The sequence below is a fragment of the Brachycentrus maculatus genome, unplaced genomic scaffold, assembly GCF_059751285.1.
Source record: "Brachycentrus maculatus isolate JH-2025_06_01 unplaced genomic scaffold, ASM5975128v1 h1tg000509l, whole genome shotgun sequence".
In the NCBI taxonomy this organism is placed as follows: Eukaryota; Metazoa; Arthropoda; class Insecta; order Trichoptera; family Brachycentridae; genus Brachycentrus; species Brachycentrus maculatus.
Genome location: NW_028281255.1, coordinates 530,694 through 555,735, shown reverse-complemented (window position 1 = coordinate 555,735; position 25,042 = coordinate 530,694). Strand labels below are relative to the sequence as shown.

Below are 25,042 nucleotides of genomic sequence, written 5' to 3'. Positions count from 1 at the left end.
CTTCATTTTTAATTTAAGTTTTACTTAGTAAATACCATTTTTTCTTAAAGTCTCTCCAACATTTTCAAACAATAGATTTTTAAGAAATAGTAGCATTTGCCAAGTAAAACTTTAATTTAAAATGGATAGATTCTACCACAAAGTCACTTGGTAAGAAATCTATTGTGACACGTGTTTCGAACCAATCGTTTACAAATACAATATGAAAAAAAAGGAAGCGGAATGCATCAAAATGTTTGTCACAATAGATTTTTCAAAAATAGTAGTATTTAAAAATATTGAAAATGAATATATATTACCACGAAGGGACAGTCAAATCAATTAATTGCAAATTGCGGTGGATGCAATACTAGCCTTATTATCATCACAACTACATAGATTAATAGATTTATATTATCCACTGACACTTCGTGATGGAATTGCATTTTAATATATTATTAGATTAAAACCAATATTTTTAGCTTTTCCACTTTATTTTTATTTGATCAGCGACCGGATTTCATCGCTACCGACATCATCAGACTGGTGATGTCGGTAACGACGAAACCAGTCTGATGATGTCGGTAACGACGAAACCCGGTCGCTGGTCAAATAAAAATAAAGTGGAAAAGCTAAAAATATTGGTTTTAATCTAATAATATATAAAAATTAATAGTGACCAAATATAACCGGTTTTTTTATTTCATTTAATCGTCAAAAAATGTTTCATCCTTTTTGATTTAAATTGGTTAAAAAACAGCTATTTTATGCTTTTGCCACGCGACCAAAAATGATAAGATTTTTTCCTCGACCGGTTCCATATTTATTTCAGTCGAGTCAGTAAATGCCGACGTCAAAAAACAAGCAGTTCAATGTCGTCGACAGAAATGACTTCTTTGGAGGTAAAAGCGCTAATATCGGATGTGATTGATGTGTTCATGAAATGGCGTGGCGGTTTTTGCTGACGGAAGAGCGATTTTTCTACTCATATGTTTCCGTGTGACATCGCCGACTCCCTTCCCGAATGCTGTTTTTATTTCCATCAAAATTTATATCGCTATCTTGTTTTTCCAGGTTTTATGTGCTGCATAATGTCACGCAATTGTTTATGTGTGTACACGTGATTAAACATATCGCTTTTCAACATTTTTTTTAATTGTGAGAGTAAATATGTTTATAACCTAATTTTTTATTTTAAATTTACCCACTACAGAGCAGAAAGTGTTGTTTTTGCGTTTTGAAAAGGTATTATTTTATAATTTTTTTTTTAAATGTACTCAATATTTTTCAAATGGAGAAAAAACATTCAGGTTTTACCTTAAAAGATCTGTTGCACTGTAAAAAGTTCAATAAGTGGCTTGTTATTTATTTTCAAAACATTGTATTATATTTTTAAACTTTAAAAACGATCTCCTGAAAAATCTAGTTTTTTTCATTCATGACCTTGTCGAAAGGAGTGATCGATATGTGACTTCTCTGGCAGAATAAAGATGACATTTTTGGTGCAGTACATTTTAGATCAAAATTATTAATAAATATTTATTTTTATGTTAAATTTAAAATCTATAAATACGCTTTTTTCTTGTTGAAACGGGGCACGAACGTGAATGCTATTGTATTATTGGATGTTTATAGCCTGACCACTATGGAAGTTCAGGGGTTGAAATTAGCTACATGGCCATTTGGTTTCTCTCTCTCCCATATCCCATCGCTTTTGTCCTCGATATCCGGTGTTATAACACTGTGACGGAGAAAAATAAAACACATTAAACGATTTACGACGCGACAGTTTGACTTTTTTCCCCCCTGAAGCTGGAACGACTGAAATATGTTCGATTTGCATACTAAATCGAAAGTCTGTGATTTTATCGCAAATACGACTTGGTTTTAATTTAAAGATAGCGATCCTAATTCCTTTTAATTACGCTTAAACGGGGGGTCGAAATGAATTGGTTTTAAATACGTTTTAGAAATACTACCCGGTAAGGCTTTGTGAATTTAACCATACTTTACGGAAGTTTACTTGAAAACTTGAAATCAATATACTTATACCTTTCATAAATTTCTGACCTAATTACACTGATGCGGTTTTAAACATTCTTCAACTGACTTGGAACACTAAAGGAAGTTGGTAGAAGTTTCTAAGAAATTTGCCTTCTCCACAAATGTTTTTGTTCTCAAGTAAATAATGCACTTTACTTTAAAATACTAACTTATCTACAAAAATAATTTTTATTTTAAGTAAAAGGTTCATTAAATTCGAGTAAAAGTTTCTCAACATTTTGATTGTATTGTTTCCTAATTTTGTTCACGAATCCTGGATTCCATTGTACTTAAGTTATTTGAAAAGATATTTGATATTATTGATATTTCAAGAAGGAAAGGTGATTGGCCCTACGCTTCAGGTACCAGTTTAGGGTAATACTGAATAAATATTAGAGTGAAAAAAAAATAAGTAATGGTGAGCACGCTCGGCTACCGTTCTGGAGGTCCCGGGTTCGATCCCCAGGGGGGATCAAATAAATAAATGTGATTTTTTTCACTCTAATATTTATTCAGTATTAACCTAAACGTTGGGCTGATCACCTTTCCTTCATGTGTTAACGATCAAGATAACACTGCGTTTATATGATGCAGTGCTCTATGCACCATTAAGGTGCGGATAAGGGTTTGATTGATTGATATTTCAAGAATGATGAGGTAGAATATGGAAGTTCGGACAGTTAAAGGGATTACGACCCGTAAAAGACTGATTTAAGTGATTACTTTATAAAACTTAACTCATTCACTATTCTACCCATGATGAATCTAAATTTCTATTCATGAAGGTTTCTGGTATTTAAAAACTTACTAATTTTCACAATAGTTGTCACTGATGAAAAAGCCACTCAAGATCTTGAATTCAAGCATATGTATGACTTCCGAAATTTGAGTAGTGTGATCGAAAATTATGGGTAAAATGGTGTTTATAGTCGTTACTTAAACCAGCCTATGAATGGTCGTAAACCTTATCAACTCCATACTCTTATTCATCTGTATTGAGATATGGTTAAAAATATGATCATAGCACGCGGAAGATATTTTTAGTCAAAGAATAATGATAACATACAAAATTTGAGTAATATGTGTAAAAAATCGATTAATAAATTTTAATTTTTCTTGGGAAATATCACTTTTCTTTATTTGTAACTCATTTCGATGCAATGAGAATCATTGTTTTGGTGTTTAACGATGCTGAATACATAAAAAAAACGTGTTACACGTTTTTTCATGTATTCAACATCATCAAATACCGAAACAATGATGCTCATTGCATCGAAATGAGTTACATAATAGATTTTAAGAAAATTAAGTAAAATTTAAGTTAAAAATGGAAGAATGACTTTCGGATCAATTGATGAAAATGTAAATATTATCTTCATATACTTTTGATATGCCTTTGGCGTATTGTACATTCAAAATTTACTCTTTCAAAAGGCAATATGATATTTTTTATCCTTTGAGTTCTTTAATCACTTTGCTAAAGGATTCAAAGCAATCCTGCGCAATTATCATCAAAAAAATCCCAAAAGTATTGTAGAATAAAAGCTACAAATATGACATTTAAACATTGTAAGGTATTAAGGGAATATTTTCATATTCCTTTCTTTGCTCTACATGTCAAAAGCATATATTAGCGTTTGAACTAAAATACCTGTCACAAAGATTTAAATTAACCCTAGAATCACCGATATGTATTTAAAACAACAACAAATACAAATGCTTTTGTATATTAAAAGCATTTTTAACCTTATGATATGAAAAATTAACACTCTCCTTATTATTCATCGTTTATTTTGTGTAATACCACTTAAAAACAATACTTCATGACAACCGGTTTTGAAAAAACTATTTCATCAGGTTAACTGTAGTTTGTGTTTTGTAATTTTTTTAACTTTCTTATTTGTGTTTTAGTCTTGATAATTTTTACTACTATTCTTTGTTTCTTACTTTTTTTTATTTTATAATTTTTAATGTACCGTAAAGTGGGTATACTTTGCACCATGGGTGATACTTTGCACCACCTTCTGTAAAGAAATTGAAGAGCTGGTCATCTCTGATACATGTCATTTTTCATTCTACTTTCTATTGTTTCTGATAGATGGCACTTCAATCTACTTTTTAGTTTACAGAAGTAACAGTCGGTCGCTATTGCTTCAATGCGTTTTTCCTATCCGAACGTAAAGAAAGTTTTCTGTCTGAAAATTGTGTCCGAAAAAATCCAGTGGAATCAGTATACTGAAACTAGTTACAACAAGTGAGTGGTCTCTAAATCGTAGGTAGGTAGGCCCTGCTTTTCTCAAATGCTGTATTTTTTAGTTACGTTGTCAAGTTTATGTTAAAATAATATTTTTTTAAGAACTGACTTGTATTGACCACATTTGGGGTAACATTGCACCAAGTGCAAAGTATTCACAAAAGGCCATAGTTAATTAATTTTATGAAAAGTCTTAAAACAGCTAATACAACTTGACATGTTTGCTTAATATCTATAGGTTTTGTCTACTTACTTAATTCCTGATGGTATATTTTTTTCAAAAATGTCAAGAACACACAAACAGCGGCCTTATGCCAGACGATACTGCGATTTTACACCGAAGAGAGTGGAGCAGTGTTTGGAGGCCATTCGAAATGGTACAATCAGTCAAAGAAAGGCTGAAGAAATTTTCAAAATCCCCAGAAGGACGATTAACTATAAGCTCAAAGGTCAGCACACAAAACCAGTGGGAAAACCTCCGATATGTGACAAGGGCGAAGAGCAATCCTTCGTAAACTGCATAGTAGACATGAGTGAGTAGTTTCCCAGTGAGTGTTTTTAACATTCGCTACATTCTAATAGCCTATTTGGATAGATTTGGCAGAAGAGTACGAATATTAAAGAACAACGTACCAGGCTCTGAATGGATAAGATCATTTTTGCAAAGACATAAAACCTTGACTGTTGCTAAAACTAGTCAGTTGCTTAATCGATTGCCATTAAAAGCGTATGACGATGACGTGCGCCAGAGTTTTCAACAGTTTTTGGAAGAAAACAGATTCAACCCAAGAATTCAGTCTTAAAACGCAGGAAAACGATACCGATAGAACCAGGTAAGAGCATTGCTCACGATCCAAATGTCGAAATGAACGTTGACGAGACACAAATGCTACCTGAACCAACTACATCAATGATCCCACCTTCCGCATCGAAACTTCCAGCATATCTAGCATTAACTGATTATAGTTCACATGGAAGCTTTGAGGAAGAGAGAGAAGAACAAAAACGATGACTTAAACTAGTTATCGTATTTGTTCTTCCGTTTCATTAGGACCAGTAATAAAGAAGGTGGGAGAATATGTCGTATTTCGTTATGAAGGAGAAAAATTTCCGGGACAGATTTTGGAAATAAAGAAAGACAGAGCTGTTAAATCCATGCAGGAGAGTCTCAAATCGTGGAAGTGGCCGATGAAGGATGACTTTCTTCAATATTCTTGGAAGGATGTAGCGGGTTCCATAAAAGAACCGAAAATTCAATCCAAAAGAGGTTTCTTTACCGTCCCGGAACTTGACCATATTTAGACCTAATTTAATTTTAATTCCTATTACCTATGTAGTACGATATGTTTTAATATCCACCTTTTATTTTATATAATTTTAAACCTTCAGTATTGAAAAAAAAACATTTTTGTTAGATTTTTCAATATTTTAAAAAAAAAAATTCTATCAAGTGTCTTATTTTTCCATAATTATACAATATTATAATCTGCATTTTGTGAACTGTGATCCAAAACACTTCATAAGGTGCAACAAAACTTGTAGGATAGCCTTTACTCTGCATCAATTTGGATTCTAGTACGAAAAGTGTAGAGAAAATATCATGGTGCAAAGTTGTACTTTACCCCGGGATACTTTGCACCAAAATATAAATATAAAAAAAAAATACAGGCAAAATAGATAAAAATTTAAAAATGTATCAGACATGTTACAGGTATATGTGTTATTACATTGCAATAGTTGAAACCTCAGAAAAAGTAAAAAACCTGATCTGAATAGACAATTTTTTGAAAAAATGCATTATTTTGGTGCAATGTATACCCACTTTACGGTATTTCACTCTTTGTTTTTGTTTTTCTACGTATCTTATTAACTTTGTTTTAAAATATTGTTTTTTTAGGTACCTTGTTAACCTTAATCCTTAGATGTGTAATGGAAATTACTCATCGGGAGTATTATAAATAATCTTTTTTACGTATACTTTTTGTTTTAAAAAAAATTACAAATATACACCAACACAGCGCCCTTGAGGTAGTATTTTACGAAAATGGCGCTACATATTTTATCCAAATTTGTTATCATTGTTTTTAACACATATATTTTTGGAATTCACATAAAAATATTCATTTCTAAAATAAAATAATGTATAATCATCCTTCAAACCTTTCTTTTACTTAAATGTAATTATAATATAAAACACTACTCAAATTCACTCAATTTAAATTAATTTTGTCGGAAAAAATATGTAAGATATGGAAATCATATTTAAACCTTGTTTACCTTAAAAAAGTCATGGTAATTACTGATCGGGAATATTATATAATTTACGAATATAAAGCGTCATTTACGTAAGCTATTTTCGCCATTTATATAGCGCCATTTTCGAGCAAGAATACAGAATGAGGACGGCCGAAACGGACTTGAATCAGACGAAATCAGATCAATCAGAACGTAAAATCAAGTGGTGTCAAAAGTCTGCGTAATCGGAGAGCATGTTTGACTAGATATATGGAAGTGAAGGAGGCCAGGAGTGTATGTCAGGACAGAAGAGTGTGGCGCTCCATCCTTTCTGCCTACCGCTGCGGAGAAACGGCGTGATGGTAGTAGTAGCCATTTTCGTAAGATACTATCTCAAGGGCGCTATATTCAATAAGTAAATTTTAAAAGTGAATTGTTTAGGCTTACCTAAAACGTGTAGCTGGACTCTCCTAACAAGAGGTGGGTGTGTCGACACCTGACACTCGTAGGCTCCCTGGTCTCTGGCTGCAACAGGACGCAGGACCATTCTCCAGTCGCCAGGAGACGCCTGAAGAGTCCACCTCCCGTCGCTGGCCAGCGTCAGTCTGCCAGCCGAGAGTAACACCAGCCCGTCTCCGTGTCTTCGAACCCAGGATATCTAGACAAAAATATTTGAAATTTGCTTAAATACCTTGTATGAAATTTGGATTAAATTAAATTTTTTGACGTCTCAACATGGATGAAGAAGCATATGGAAGTCTGGGCATTTACGGAGCTTACGACCGTCATATGTTTGGATAAGTGATAATTTTACACACGTGTAACATTCACCAATTCAACCCATTATTGACAACCACACTATTCAAATTCCTGAACCAATTCTATATATATGAACCAATTTTGAAACATTGTTTCTGAATCACTAGAACTTCACTAGAGACATTTATTTTCATTTCACCAATAGATATTTCTCGTGAAGTTCTAGTGATTCACAAATTGGTTGTTAATCACGGGTATAATCGTAAAAGTTGCACGTGTGTTAAGTGATCACTTAACCAGTCTCTAGGTCATAACATTTGTATAAACTCAGACTTCCATAGTCTTCTTCATCTATATGTTAAGATGTCAAAAAATAATACCAAAAATAACTCCAATAATTGGAGATAATCCAGATTTGTGAAAAAGTGTTTCGACGCACTCAACATGTTGTTCATAAGTGATTTGCTTAAATAGCTTTTAGGAAATTAACACAGGCCTGGCCTATTCAATAAAGTAATATTTAACTTTACAATTTGTTAGTTATTATTCTTAGTGGTTAAAACTAAGTTATTTAATTTTATAATGTTTTTAAATGTGCCAAAAAGTATCTGCGGAAAACATTCAAGAAATAATATTAATTTCTGTACGTGGCATGTCAGGCCCACCTGACGCCAACTATTTATTGAGAGTAATTATCCTTGTCTTGGGCAGCTCAAACCAGTGCCTCAACGGTCTTGATCCCTGCCCAATCTATATATTCCAGAGCCTGGAGATCTATCTTCTGCCCACACTTCGTCGACCATATATTTTATGATTAGGTGTACTTCTCCTACTTCTTTCTTCTTAGCATATGCCCCAGATAGGACACCTTCCGGACCTTAATATCAATGAGCAACTATCTCCTTGCTCTTCCTTTTTGAGGCACATTTCCATTGCTGACCATATTCGTCCATGGAATGCGTATCATTCTACGACGTAGCCACATTTGGAATGTCTCTAATCAGACCCTCAAGATCAGCCTAAGAACCGATTAAAGTAGGTCGTTTTTATTAATACCCAAATAGATTCTATGCACTTGAATCATTTATAGAAAAATAAACGCCTTACAGCTAAAGCAAAACTGGCAATACACATACTAATATATGGAAATGAAGTGAGGATTTTTTTAAAAAAGGTAGAAATGCAATCTCACAGATGAATGTGCTTAAAACGATGTATAATAGATGTTCGAATGGTGATATTAAGAAAGGTATCTTGAGATGGTTTGGGCATGTGAATCGAATGAGTGCAGAAAGAACGGTAAATAAAAATTAAAAGGCGAATTTGGTTGGTAATACAAATCTAGAAACACTGAGGAAAATTTGGTATGATCGTGTATTTCAAATGCTTGAAAGAAGTCAGATACTGAAAGACTATTAAGAGTTGACTTTACCGTTTCTATGTAAAGTTAATTCATACTAGTGAATCAACATTTCCTGTAACAGAACTACTATAAACTTCCAACGTCAAAATGCTTATCCCTTATATAAATTTAAGTATCATATGAAGCTGTTTTAAGTAAAAACAAGAAATTTTCACTTGTAATAATAGTATCGTGAATATTAATAGTCTGTTGTATGGGCTGAATTAATTGCTATTTATTACCCATAATCTTACCAAACCAAACCCAACCTCAATAGACCTCAACTAATCTTGTCAATGATTTGTGCGACCACCCTAATGTTATGCAAATATCAGGTCTATTAATATTGTATCATTACAACTGCAGAACCTAGTAAGCTACTACTACAATAACCGATAAAAAACAGCAATATTTAATTCAAAGAACCTAATTGGAGATTTAAGGATTTTAATTTAGATAATCAATTTGTATATTTATTTATATTTCATCAAATACATAATAGCAAATAACAATAATGTGCCCTTACTGAGATTTTCTATGCCAAGGGCACATTTTACAGTATTAAAAATTTGCGAGCTAATTCTAAGCTTTTAAATAGGCTTTAAGAGAGGATACCGATTCAAAGCTCCCCTTTTAACTTACAGCTCACCTATTTCTATTCTTGATACATTTTTTTTTATTTGAAATATTTAAAAAAAAAATTAAATGCAAGCTTCCTTAACGTAGCGTTTCCATTTTTTAAATTATACGTAAGAAAGTTGTTTATGATATGCAATCAAATACGACATGACCGAATGATGCCATTTTTTTTTCAGATTTACCCACTTCTATCATTCATTTATAAATATCTCTTTGATATTTAGTTAATTTTTAAATAACTTTATGCATCATGGAAGCAAGTTTAATAACCTGATTGCATAATAATCAAAGTTCTTTGGACCAAACAAGGTATGTGTGAATTTTTTTCTTATATTTCTGTGTTTTGGATCTCGTAGATAACGACGCTCAGCACTAAGTAATAAATAAATAAAAGGAAGCAAAAAATCTTCTTGGTGCCTTTTACGTTGTTTTGCAAGAGCTCACTCATAAATTTCTACAGAATATCAGCAATATACAGGAAACCCCTTAGCAATGAATACCACTTATTCTTGATGTTATTGATAAAGGGAACATTCATATTTATATCCCAATGTTCCTTCGATACAAATGTTAGGATTATAAAGACAATGTCGATTTTAATTAAGGTTTAATTAATGTTAGGGTGGATTTAGATTATCTCTGTTTTATTTACCCTTAATCTTACGGGGTTTCCTTATTTGTATAGATATTTGAATAAGCAAGATGGTCACTAAAATACACGTTCATTTTACAAAATTTTGAGTATGTTCAAATACTTGTTCACAAATCTGGATTACCTTCACTTAGGAATATTGCACGTGTGTAGTAAAGTGATCACTTAACCTCATAACCCAGACATCCTTATTAATCTTCTTCCTTGTTGAAGTGCCAAAAATGTCATTAAAAAATCATTTTAATAATTTTTCTTTCATTCAAACCCTTATCCGCACTCCTATGGTACATAGGGCACTGCATCCTATTGATGCAGTGTTATCTTGATAACTTACACGAAGGCGCTTCAGGGACCAGTCCAGGATAATATTAAATGAATATTAGAGTGTAAAATCACTAATATTTATTTTCACCCCAACCCTGGGAATCAAACCCATTAAATAAATCAATTTAAATAATATAAATAGGTTGATCCCTCGCTACGGGCTTTGCCCCGTGAGATTTCTATAAAATGAATAAAATTCTAAGCGAGATGTCAAAAATAACAGCAATGCCTGAGAATCGCACCACACTTGTACCGGACATATTTCATGCGGCCATTGGCTGGGCTGATAGCATATCGTAAATATAAAGCCATCGCACACTGTATCAATCTATCGCAATCTCGACCAAATAATGGCGTCCGAATCACATTCAACGATATATTTATGGTTTTAATTCTAGAATATAAATGCAAAAACCACCCCATTCGGCAAAACGATCGTGTTTTTTTTTGTTGTGAAATATTATTTGTACATATTCTACTTTAATTTACATATGAAAATTAATTTCTAAAGTAAAATAATATATAGCTTACTTAAAACCTCAACCATAAATAAAAATTTATTATGATTATTTTTAGTTAACACTAAAATTTATTCAATTAAAGCTCATTTTGTTCGAAAAAATATAAAATCGTGGTTTTCAACACTACCTTGTGTGAATAACAATTTTTTATCTAGAACATTTCTGAGTGTGTCACAAATCAGGATTATCTCCAATTAGAAATTATTTTTAAATATTTTTTTGTCACTCAACATAGATGAAATCCAGTGAAATTCTACTTTCAGACAGTGTATATAACTAGAAGTTCCAAGAATTAGCGTAGTGTGGTTGTCAATCATGGTTAGAATTGGTGAATGTTACACATGCATAAAGTGATAGTAAACCAACCTATGAAGATCTCTTTAATTCCCAGACTTAACAAATAGTTTAATGTATAAGGGTTTGAAAATGTATGATGAGACCTCTGAATGCGTGAAGAATAAAAAGAGTCTGAAAGAATTTAAGTTTACGGCAAGAATATGTAAATATTTATACATATGACGTAAATTAAGTGTAAATAATAGTTTGTATTAAATGTAATATAAGCTTACTAAAGAAACAAAAAAAAATCTTCTACGTCTTTGTTGAGATGTCAAAAATTGTGTTTTTAAATAATTTTAATCGGTAACATCGGTAAAAGCCTCGATACGTGCTATTCCTAGTGAGGTTTCCATACAATAAAAAATAATATGTAAAATGTGAAATTAATAAATAAATAATGATAAATAACCTTTTAAGCATATCTGCTGTGTTCTTTGCTTCCCAGTTTACTAAGTGTGTGTAATATTAGTGTAATCTGTGTAATATTAGTGTAATCTGTGTAATATTAGTGTAATCCTAGTTTACTAGGTGTCTGTAATGTTAGTGTAATCAAATCAATCTCTATTTGATAATTATGGTATGGTTGTGTAGTTGTCCTATAAATCAATGGTTCGAATTACATTCGTCAAATTTAAACAAACACAATATGTCAACTTTTATTAACACCTTCATATCGAGAATCTAGCTTTTTAGTAAAAAAGTTTTATTTTATAATTAATAAGTAAAATAAAATGAAGATTCCCACGTTTCATTATATATTGATTTTTTAAATACCGGCTTTACCAAGCCACACGTTGCAGTGACTCAGTCTGATTAAATGGAAGAGAAAGAAAAAAAACACACTCATTGCTTATATGTTTAATTTCACAATGTATGTGAATGTTAAGCATCTACAATATAACAATACAATCGAATAATTTGAAAAAAGTCAAGTGACAGTATCTGTCAAGAAGCCGCAGTCTGCCATGAGCAATGCTTAGTATTGCGTTTGTTGCTGTTACGATCAATCCATCATTATAGTCAGTGTATAAATATTGTTTTTAAAGAAAAAAAATATCTGTCACATACACAAACACATTATTACTAGAGTCGGGTTGTGGTCCTGTGGTTAGTGTTGCGGACTCTCGAGGCAGAGTTTCTCAGTTTGAACCCACTCTACCACAATTTGATACCTATTTCATATAATGATCCGCTTAGGCTCACAGAAATAGTATAAAATTGATGTATTTTTGAAAATAATAAAAACACTAATATTTCTCTTTAAAAAAAATATATCCCTCCTATTACCAACACAGATTTAAATAAAAAATATTTTTTTTAGATGAAACAAAAATCCACTTAATGATCTTTTAACCGTTTACATAATAAGCAAGGCAAATAATAAATACAATTCCCAATTAATAAAAAATAACTTTAAAATACCTAAATTTGAATTTGAGTTAAGGGTAGCAACGTTCTGAGGCCACAAACAAGCCCGTTAGAATGATAAAGCTCCATTGTATGTGTGCCAAAATACCTCCCAAAGCTTAAGTGTGATACAATATGGGTGTAGCGTTACCAACGAGCAGTTTCTGTTAATTATACAATAAACAAAAGAGAATAGAGCTTTACTGACTTAACAGTATCTGCCTATTTAATACCTAAATAAGTTAATGGTTAGAACTTACTAACTGGCTAATCATCACGCCATTTTGCCGCAGGGGTAGGCAGAGGGAATAGAACGCCAAAAATCAAACATTGCAAACGATTTTAGCCCTTTTCACATACATCTCATACATCTTCTTCATCTTTTTCTTCTCCAAATCCTTTTCCGCACCCCAATGGTGCATAAGGCATACATTTTCTTTATTTCGTTCTTCTTCAAACCCTTATCCGCACCCCAATGGTGCATAAGGCACTGCATCATATAAACGCAGCGTTGTCTTGATCGTTAACACATGAAGGAAAGGTGATCAGCCCTCCGCTTTAGGTACCAGTCCAGGGCAATATTAAATAAAAATTAGAGTGAAAATATCACTTATATTTATTTCACTCCCTGTGGGAATCGAACCTGGCTCCGTAGTGTAATGGTCAGCACGTTCGGCTACCTTTCTGGAGGTCCCTTATACATATCCGACAATTATTTTGACTAGTCTGATCTGCGTATACCTTGAAAAGTAACCTTTAGAACTTACTAACCGGGTAGCCACTTTCCCGCAGAGGTAGGCAGAGAGGACGGAACGCCACATCAATTTGTCTTTGCAAACAATTTAAACCTCTTTCACATGCATATATCTCCTCATACTACATACCCACTGACTGTTTTCAAGTATTTGAAATACTTGATCATATCAAGTTTTTTGGATTTTTAATAAGAAAATATGTTACTCCATAGTGCAGCGTTTGGACACCATACTGGAACTCCTGGGTTCAATTCTAAGGAGTTTATAACAAATATAAGTAATTTTCACTCAAATATTACATTCATATTACCCTGGACTGCTACCTGAAGCGTAGGGCTAATCACCTTTTCTTCATGTATTTAAAGTTTAAGATAACACTGTTTTTATATAGATCCAGTGCCTTATTATTGAATACTTATAAGGGTTAGGAGAAGAAAATGAGATAATAAAGGTAAAGATATTATGACAGAATTGTTAAATGAATTAAATTTTTGAAATTTGATTTAAAATGCTTCAAAATAAAAATGACAAAAGAGCCAATGAAATAAAAGTATTTTAGTAAAAGATTGGAAAAGAGTGAGCAGCAGAAATAGAAAGTAACGATAAAGAAGGATTTGATTGTAGTTTACAAGAGAAAAGTCGGAAAGAAGATCAATAAAGGGAATCAATGAAGAAGAAACTTAGACATAATTAAGACAACGGATTAGGTTGACTTTCCATGCGGCGTCAACGGAGGGAGGCTGACGCTCCTTTGTATGGAAAACATAAGAATTTTATGTTATTTTATTTCCTTTATTAACAGCCGTGGCCAATTAATACATAATATATTACATGTCGCTCACTCCTTTCATGAACTTCATAAATCAAAAATCGTCAATTTTCAGTTGTGAGTGTTTTCGGAATGCCCAGAAAATATACTATATCCCAGCAAAAGCGGCATATTTTTAACTTAATATTTACCAGCTACAGGGCAGAAAGTGTTGTTTTTGCATTTTGAAGAAAAGGTATTGTTTAATTATTTTTTTAAATACAGTAAATATTTTTCAAATGGAGAAAAAACATTCAGGTTTTACCTAAAAAGATCTATTGCACAGTAAAAAGTTCAGTAAGTGGCTTGATATTTATTTTTAATACATTGTATTCTATTTTTATACTTTAAAAACATTGTCCTGAAAAATCAAGTTTTTTGATTTACGAAGTTCTTGAAAGGAGTGAGCAATGTATATACTTAGCGAGGAAAAAATATGTTTTCTCTTTTTGAGTATATTATTGGTTCGTAAAATATTTATCTAAATAGGGATGAACATATCAAAAACAAGGAATTATGCATTAGCCTGAAATATTGTAATTATTATTGCTTTATAGTAAGGATGTGAAGTATTCCAGATATCGATATGGCCTGCGAAACCATTGCCGAGGTTTTACATTCGGTGTATAGGAGTAATGAATCCAACTACTGTCCGGCTGTTATTACAATAAAATATATGGTTTCTTGTATGTTTTAGTTGGGGCGTAAATATCTACAATATGTAATAACACAAGGATAGTCTAAAATATTATTTGAAATTTGTATAAATAAAACAGATCAAATCGTTTTCTCCTATCACTCAATTTTATCAAATTTAGTAAACGAAGCAGTCGATTATAATGCAAATAATAAAGGGTTGATATTAAAACAAGTCGAGCAAACGCAGTGGTCGATAGATTTGGGTGTTAAAGTTATTTGTGCGTCTCTTCGAACAAATTACGATAGTCAATTGAACATTTTAAATCATCGTCCATCGCTCGCTATTGACGCTGATCTGAAAATAAACCCTTTCGCGGATTATATTTATTTATAATATTATTTTCATAAATAAAATGCTTTTTGGTATAAATCAAGATCGACCAAGAAAAAAAATCACTTATCCCTCATAAATTGCTTTTGACCTTTCTGTTTTTTTTTCATTCAAAGTTCGAAATGGGTCTTCTTCTTGTATATATGTGAATTTTTAGGTTCGACTCTTCCACATCTTCGACCTTCTAAGACGAAAGCTCTAAAAATATATATGTAAAGTAAAAGATACTGCTTTTAGCAATAAACACACTAACGTTCATTCATGTTTTATGTACGGAAGTCGATAAATGAAAAATCATATTAATTATTACTTAAAGTTATTATTGAAAGTGATTATTTTTTTTTTTGCGAAGCGTAATAGCATTTTTAGGGGCCTGAAAATAATGGATGACTTTTTCCTCTTCTTCTGACCTTTATCCTTCCGATGGTGCAAAAGGCACTGCAATGTATTTACTTAGTGTTATCTTAATCATTAATTGCATGAAAGCAATATGTTCCAGGTCCAGGGTGATAAAAAATAAATATGATAAAACTCACATAAATTTATTTTAACTCCGCTGGGAATCGGACTCGAGACCTCCATCACGATAGCCAAATAAGCTTATCTGTATACTTGGTAACACACACAGAGGTAAAAAGAATGATTATCAAACGCAAATTTTAATTTTGATTTATTTTACTCCTGAATTTGGTGGGAAATAATAAAACATCCAAAAATGATACATTGGCATTAAAATAAAAACCCATTGACTTATCATAAAACATAAGTTTAAGCTGACCTTAGTTGAGTGTAGTCGATATATTTAATTTGATATCATTTTTAAAAAAATAACTTTAAAAGTAATGTTTTATTTTCTTGTAGCCACGAGTTTCCTTTCACCGTGCATTCAAAGATGGCGTAGTTGAGAGTTTCCTTGACGTGCCTGTAGGTATTTAGTATAAACAACAGGGTGGGACATATCACAATGCCTTTACTAGTAACGTGGAGGTAATGTTTAAACTAGATGTTTGCTATCAGCTCAAAGTGCCTACGTATATATACATAACGTATATTCAATCTGCCGAAAGGCACCGAATGGTTACTATGTTGCCGCACCCACGTTTACCATATAATTTCATTTGATAAACCTTGTATTTTCACCCGGTTTTGCCCGTGACTTGGATTGTAAATAATTGAATAGAACATGAAATAATTCAATATTTTTAATGCAGACAAAACGAACAAAGCAAATTTACCTGAGTAAGACCTGTGATTTTTTTTTACTTTTAAATTTAATTTTAAAAAGAAACTTGTGTTTTCACCCGGTTTCACCCGTGACTTGTTTTGTTAATAATTATATGGAAGATGAAATAATTCAATATTTTTTATATAGACATAACGAACAAATTCAAGGGAACCAACCTAGATTTGATTTGATTTTCCATGCATACAATATTATATAGTCTGCCTAAGTAGTGTAATGGTCAGCAATCTCAGCTACCATGCACGTCCCAAGTTCGATTTCAATTTGGCGGAGTCAAATAAATGTAAGGGATTTTTTAATCATTGTAAATATGTACAATATATATATATATAAATATATATATATATATATATATATATATATATATATATATATATATATATATATATATATATATATATATATATATATATATATATATATATATATATATATATATATATATATATATATATATATATATATATATATATATATATATATATATATATATATATATATATATATATATATGTATATATATATATATTTATCAAGACAAAAAATCACATTTTGTTAGGTAAGACACTGTATCCGTTTGAAATTCTTGGATATACATAAATGTGGTATAAACATATTTGATTGAAAACATATGACCCAAGTAAAGGAGATCAAGGTTAAGAAAATTATATGTGGGAGGTTTGTGAGCTAGTTAGGTTTATATTGTATGGTATTTACCGTCTTATCTCCCAACTGTTCCACCCTGCAGCTCATCACAGCCCTGCCGCCGAGCTGCGCCGTCACATTGACATCATCCCCCTCCACGAACATTGGTCTAGGCTCCGCGGGGGTTGTGATCGCCGGGGTAGTAACAGCTATCTCCTCCTGGTGCAGAAATATCCTGTCCGAATCCAGGTCGTTGTGGTCCGGATCCAGGTCATCGTAGGACTCTGTGTACAGTGGGAAGTCCTTCCAGAAGTCCTGGTCGGAGTGGAAGTTTGAGGGCTCTTTTTCAGCCGCTGAAAAAATAGCACAAACAAGAATTAGGTATTTAAAATAGCTAGTGATTTGAGTTTTAAACCGAACTTTCTTGGTTGAATAAAATACATATATTGTCGTCATACAGGAGAAAGTGACCAAGTGCATTTTTTACAAAATCGTAATCATTGACTATTTGATATCTGACTGCCCTGAAAAAATCACAAAGGATTTTAAACTTGGAAGTATAATATATTGACTTAGTAAAAACGACTAACTGCATTGAAGTTTATTTTCTTGCCAAGCAAAAGTGACTTAAATGGTCCTCCTGAACATTTTACGTTTTGGTAGTTGCACTATTGGGTGCGGATAAGGGTTAGAATAATATTTTTGCATAATTGTAAAATTTTAAAGATTTATAAAAACTTTAACCAAACAAATCTAAAAATAATTGTCAGACTTGTTTATGACGTACCTTCGCAGGTACCTATTAGGCAACATCCTGGCAGCACTAAGAGAAGTTAAGGAAATAGCCAGTAGATGTCTCCTGCTCGAGTGAATTTATGGACCCTCAAGTGCCTATTTCCACCCTTTACTTTCCAACCCTTTTAGCAGCAAATAATAATAATTTTCTCACTATTGTAAATTTTATATGAAAATTAACACTTAAACAAATTAAAATAGCGAAGGGATTTTAATAATAAATCATCCTACTTATTGATTTGGCATTGTAAAAAACAATAAAAAAACTTATAAAAGCCCACTCTTGAGTTTTTTTTTAAATTTAAACACTACTAGTTTAATAACTGCAGATGTTATCGAAATTAGTTGTGTTTACATTTATGAACTGAAACAAGTGTTTTTTTTTAATTTTATTTAAATAAATTATCTTTTAATTATTCCTTAAATACCATACCATTATTTATGTAGAAAACGATAATTGATATTGAAATAAGTTGTTTAAAATATCAAGGAAATGATATGAATGGAAATGATGAAAGTTAATTTTACAACAAGAAAAAAACATTTTTTTCAAAGAGAATTATTAATTCATTTATCATACTAATTACATATAATGGTGAATAATTTGCTAAAATGTACCTTTACCAGGTGCCTTTTTCCGTGCCAAAGGCACATCATAACATATTTATGAAATTATACAGTATAGTAATTTGTCGGAAAAATATTTTGTGAAACACAGGATATAAATTACTTAAATTAAGAAGGAAGAAGGACACTTTTAAGAGGAAAAATTTGCTATTCAACTACGTTTGCCTCATAAATTTGTTTTACTATTCTTTCTTCACTTATTCGGATCACTTGCCTAAACCATCTCAACATACTTTTCGTAATTTTATTGATAATACTTATCTCAACATTGCATTTTTTCCTTATATCACCGTTCGAACATCTATCGTATAACGTTTTGCAGCACATTCGTCATTTCGGGAATTATCTTATATAATTATTTTTTTCATGATTTTTAGCATGTCAACAAAATAAAATATATTTTACTTTCTTAACCGTAAACCAATGATGATAATATAATATAATTTATATTTGAAGCACTGACTTTGTGATTTTCCATTTTATAATCAAAATGTAACTTTGTTTTAAAATCACTAACTAACTAACTAACTAACTAACCATCACGCCGCTTCCCCGCAGGGGTAGGCAGAGAGAATCGATCGCCAAACCACCCGGTCTTTGCAAACATTCTTTGCCTCTTCTACATTCATGCATCTCCTCATACATACCCGACGATTATTACGACTCCTGACCCGGCCGCTTTCAAGTATTTGACAAACCTGATTGTGCCAAGTTTTCCTCGGTCGTCCTCTGCTTCTTTTTCCAACTACATTCGCCTCATAAATTTGTTTAACCGTTCTTTCTTCACTCATACGCTCCACATGTCCGAACCATCTCAACACACCTTTCTTAATTTTATCGATAATGCTTATCTCAGCCTTACATTCTTTCCTTATTTCATCATTCGAACATCTATCAAACATCGTTTTGCCACACATTCGTCTGAGCGATCAATATTTTATTATTACTTAATTATAATGTCTACATGTTTCGAAGCTAACCGCTTCTTTATCAAGACTCATTAATACTAAAACACTATCTACTAAACAAAATTCAAAATATTTTGACAGTAATTCAAATTAGCTTAGGTAGATCTCAAGACCTACCCAAGCTCCTTTGCATAGCCGTCAAAATATTTTGAATTTTGTTTAGTAGATAGTGTTTTAGAATTATTCAGTCTTGATAAAGAAGCGGTTAGCTTCGAAATCGGTAGACATTATACGAGTGGTTAAATTATAATAAAATATTTATAGTGTTTTAGTATTAATCAGTCTTGATAAAGAAGCGGTTAGCTTCGAAACCGGTAGACATTATACGAGTAATTATGTTATAATAAAATATTTATAGTGATTTAAAAACAATTGTTACATTTTAATGATGATAGTAAAATTATGTTTTCGTTAATATATTTGTATATATGCACGAGGAAATCAAACGAAGATACCTTTAGTATTTTAATACAGCGGTTAAACGCACGGCAGACGTGTGTGTGAATACCTTTGGTAGTGGAAGACGTTTACACGAGTGTGCAATTATTTTGAAGAGAGTTTTCAAGGAAATAACATAGTATTTTTTGACATTTCATCAAAGATGAAGAAGAATATGGAAGTCTGGGCATTTACGGGGCTTACGACCGTCATAGGCTGGTTTGAGTGATCACTTTACACACGTGTAACATTCACCAATTCTACCCATTATTGACAACCACACTACTCAAATTCTTCGAAGTTCTATATATATGAACCAATTTAGAAACTTTGTTCTTGAATCACTAGAACTTCACTAGAGACATCTATTGGTGAGATGTAAAGAAGCTTTTTTATTAAGCAGAAACTCTTATATTAGTATGTGAGATCCGAATCCCGGATTATAATCACACACATGAGAAACGCCAGAAAATACCATTTTCATTTTTATTATTAAGCTTATAATTTGACCAGATAATTTATTTACAACATTTTGATGAAATGTTGTAAATAAATTATTTGATTATTATTCTTCATCTTTGATGAAATGTCAAAAAATAATATGAAAATAACTCCTGTAATTGGAGATAATCCAGATTTTGTGAACAAGTATTTGGACACACTCAAAATGTTGGAAATAACATAGAATGATTTAAATTACAAGCCCTCATTGTGAGCAGCGCTACTCTCGAAGGCACTCATGTGTTAGTAGGGGAAATCAGTCTTAGTTGGCCAGTAGACTCGTTCAAGCAGTCCTCGTTATATAAATGCGGCAAATAATGATTACATTTTTTAAATCATGTTAAATCCATCGATTTCATAAAATGTTTGTACGTACGAAATACAAATATAAATAATGTATTTAAAAATGAAATTAAAACAGTAATACCTCGATATAACAGAACTTCGGATATGGCGGACTAAAATCCAGTCAAGTTATTATATAGTGGAACTTCTCGCTCGTTATGCGAGTAGTTCGCATAATGAACGAAAAAAGTGAACAATGGCTTCCATAACGAGCGACATTTCGCATAACGAGTTATAGAGAAAGGGCAATTCCCTTTTTCACGACATTCGCTTGTGAGCCGGCTTGGGAAGGAGTTACAAAATGTTGAAATTTATAATTTTTGTATTTGTATTTTAATGATGTTTGTATAAATTTATTTTCTTAAATAATTTATAAAGCACCACTGTCGTAAATTACTACCGCAAGGGATAATTTTAGTTGTTGGTATATGTGATTTAGTTTTGTACTGATATTTCTTGGTGGAACTGCATTTATTTAATAAAACAACAGCTATCTGTATTTGTTTTTTAAACAATAACAATAAAATAACAACTGAAGGGTTTCATCATTACCGACATCATCAAACTAATGATTTCAGTATGACAAAATTTGGTTGCTGCTCAAATAAAATAAAAGTGGAATAACCGAATATATTTTGTTTATTAATAGCATTGTTAACTATGTGGTATGGTAATATAACACTCTCCTTATCATTCATCGTTCACTTTGTATAAAAACATTTAAAAAAAACACTTATTCGCGACCATCGGTTTCGGAATAATCATTTCATCATCAGGTAGTTAAAATGAAATTGTTAAGGTCTGACATTTATACAAAAAAAAATGAAAGAGAGAAAGAAGACAAATTTGTGATTCATTTAATTTTAATGATCTGATGATGGAATGATTATTCCGAAACCGGAAGTCATGAATTGGTGTTTTTTTAAGTGGTATCATACAAAGCGAACAATGAATGAGAACCAAATAAATGTTTTTTTTTGGAATTGCTAAAAAAATTATATCGATGAGATAGTGGTATTTACCAAGTAAAATATTATTTAAAAAAATGGATAGATTTTACAACGAAGTCACTTTTGAATCAATTAATGAACAAATTAAAAGCTCTTTAACGGTGCCAAGTTGGACGGATCTCCTCTACATAAGTAAATTGGGATTTCTCGGCAGAGTAAATCCTTTTGTTTTCCACGAGCCGCACGTACCCCACACATGTCTTACTTAAGAACTTGTTACGCCACTGACTAAAGGCGCCCATTATCAACTTACTCGGGTAAGGGTACGAATTATTGCCACGCTTCAAATTAACTTCTTCTTCTTCCGTCCCTTCCTTATTTTCATTTCCTTTTTCTCATGACTTATCATTTACTTTTATTATTTTATTTGGCATGTAAAATATCCCGAAATTCATCGCGTTATATATCGCGTTTCTTTCATACAGTATTTTTTTTTATTCTTTCTTTCCTGAAACTCGTAATTATTCATTGTCATTTTTCATATTTTCTGAGATTTTATTTTAGAAAATTTTTTATTGACTTATTTTGTTTTATTCTTTAGTTATTTAATTTAAGTGATTCTGTTTTATTTTTATTTCCTTTTTCTCATGTCTTATCATTTACTTATTTTATTTGGCATGTAAAATATCCCAAAGTTCATATTCGCGTTTTTGTCATACAGTAATATTTTTTATTCTTTCTTCCTGTTATTCGTAATTTATTTGCTGTCATTTTTCATCGACTATGAAGATTTATTATTTAACATTTTTAAATATTATTATTGTGTATTTTTCTTTGGTTATTTAATTACCAGTTAGATTTTTACACGTAAATTACATGAAATGAAAATTAGGCAGTTTTTGCTTAATTTTCATTTCATTTTCCTGATGTATTTTTTTTTAAATTTTAATGAGCATATTAAATATCCCAAAATTCATTTTCACGTTCTTGTTACACAGATATTTTTTTTCATTATTTTTGATATTCGTAATTTATTGGTTATCAAATTTATATTAACTTATAGTTTTTTCTTCTTTAGTTATTTAATTTCCACTTATATTTATTCAAGTTTGTCAACAGTTTCTGCTTTATTTTTATTTCCTTTTTCTCTTTTTGTCTTTTCTAAAGCCATTTTTTTATCATTTCTTTATGATATTCGTAATTTATTCACTGAGAGCATGTTTCATATATTCTAACACTTTTTGATGTATATTTTATATTTTTTTAAAGTAAGTTTATTGTTATTCGTTTAATTTTGCTTTGAATAATTTATGGCTACTTAGATGTTTACAACTTTTTGACAGTTGCTGCCATATTCTTATTTCCTTTTTACTAATTTGGCATTCTTCCCGTAAAGCTAATTTTTTCTTTCTTTCTGATATTTGTAAAGTTTTCACGTTCGAAATTCTTCATCTATTTTAATGTTATATTTTGTAACATTTAAAAAAAAATATTTTTAAATTAATTAACTCTTCAGTTTGTTTTTCATTTGTTATTTTTTAACCTCTTATAAACATTTTTACAAGTTCTCAACAGTTTCTAATTTATTTTCATTTTGTTTTTCTCATGTTTTATCATTCAATTAGTTTATAAAAAAATTAAAATAAATGTGAAACGAACTCCCTCTCTAAACACAAGTATCTACTTTATTAGAGAGGTAGAAACGTTATATATAAGATGTTCTGTATATTTACCTATTTTGTATTTCAAAAATGTATTTTTGTAAAAAAAAAAAAAATATATTTTATTTAGCATTTTAAATATTCCAAAATTTGAAATGAAAAGATATTACCACAAGGTGATTCCCGAATCAATAAATCAAAGTTATATTTATATTTATACCTACATCTAACACAAAGAAAATTTCATTTTACTGATTGCAGAATTCAAATGATTAGGTTTATATTTTCGAATTGGTTTAATCTGAGTACACTCACCCTTAAACTGCCGCCAAATAGCATTCCTTTCCCAAATGATTAAAGCTAACTCATACTTATTACGTGATGTATACCTACTAGACCGAGTCTAATTATGTAGGAATTTCTTTAATTAAAAGGAAACGTCTCTAATTAATAATTAGGTCCCCCGAGATAGATTCGCACAAGCCACTTCTGAAGATCGAGTGCGTAAAGAGTTTCGAATAGTTTGACGAGTGAATTAAGGTACTTTAACCATTGAGTACGTTATTGTGAACGTTATAAAAAGTAACTATTGAAGGTCTCTTAAATTTTCATCTTCTTATAAAGGTTGCATATCGACAGGTATATAGATGGGTAAATTGAGAACCAGGCTAAATACAGTATCGAACAGATTAATTGAAACAAAACTTTCTGTATATAATTTATATTTGAAGCACTAACTGTGTGATTTTCCATTCTATAATTAAAATGTAACTTTGTTTAAAAATCACAATAAATAATTAATAATAACCTAATTATAATGTGTAATTAGTATGATTAATGCATAATTATAAATATAACGGCAGTTTTCGGCAGTATTTTGTTTCAAATTTAAAATGTGACTTTTGAAATTTATCGACAAAGTTTATCAAAAAAAGCTTCAAGAATGGACAATTTCCTGCCAGAAATGGTCACCTTTGTCCCTTCATTATTTGGTTATTGGAAAAACGTAGCACCGACCAAATTTCTGGGTCGGAATTTAAGGAGGATGCACGGGAAAAAACATAATTTTTATTAAATCGCAAATATGTGACCTCATTCGCGGAAACGATTTCAGGATTTATTTTTTTCTAAATCGAAACACATCGATAATCGAATTAAAAGCTCAAATTAATCCCTTATTATTCACCATTTATACAACTCAACAGTGTAGTAGTTTAGTTATTAAACTAAAGGTTCTTGGTTAGATTCCCAAGGGGTTAAAATGAATAGTTTTTTTTTTCACTATAATATTTATTTAATTTTACCCTGGACTGGTAACTGAATCGAGAGCTTTGTATCTTTCTATATTTTTTTTTAATGAAGGTGATTTATTTTAATTTTCAGATAAACGGTTTCTCTGAGCCCTTATAATGTATATCAACATGTTTTACAGCTGTATAAGAGAATATTTTTTTGCTGCATTATTCTAAATCTCTGACCAATGTATTACTTACAAGATGATATGTTAAGATATTATGCATAAAAACATACGTCACATTATTATATTTTTCAAAAAATATTTCTTCTATTTACATTTTGACAACTCAACATAGATGAAGAATAACATGAATGTCTAGGTACGTACAGGGCTTACGACCTGTTATAGGCTGGTTAGTGATTAATTTCTACACATGTAACATTTGCCATTCTACCCATGATTGACAACCACAGTATTCAAATTGT

At 31.2% G+C, this 25,042-nt stretch overlaps 1 protein-coding gene across 1 annotated transcript in view; it reads right to left on the bottom strand.

Annotated features, from left to right (window-relative positions):
- Nucleotides 1-25,042, bottom strand: part of LOC148301880 (opioid-binding protein/cell adhesion molecule-like) — a 74,601-nt gene that overhangs the window by 36,621 nt on the left and 12,938 nt on the right. Inside the window, exons 2-3 of the mRNA XM_088272569.1 lie at nucleotides 17,108-17,388; nucleotides 6,959-7,169 (exon numbers count right to left, since the gene is read on the bottom strand). Coding sequence (XP_088128695.1) covers nucleotides 6,959-7,169; nucleotides 17,108-17,388 — 492 coding nt within the window. The remainder of the gene's footprint in view (nucleotides 1-6,958; nucleotides 7,170-17,107; nucleotides 17,389-25,042) is intronic.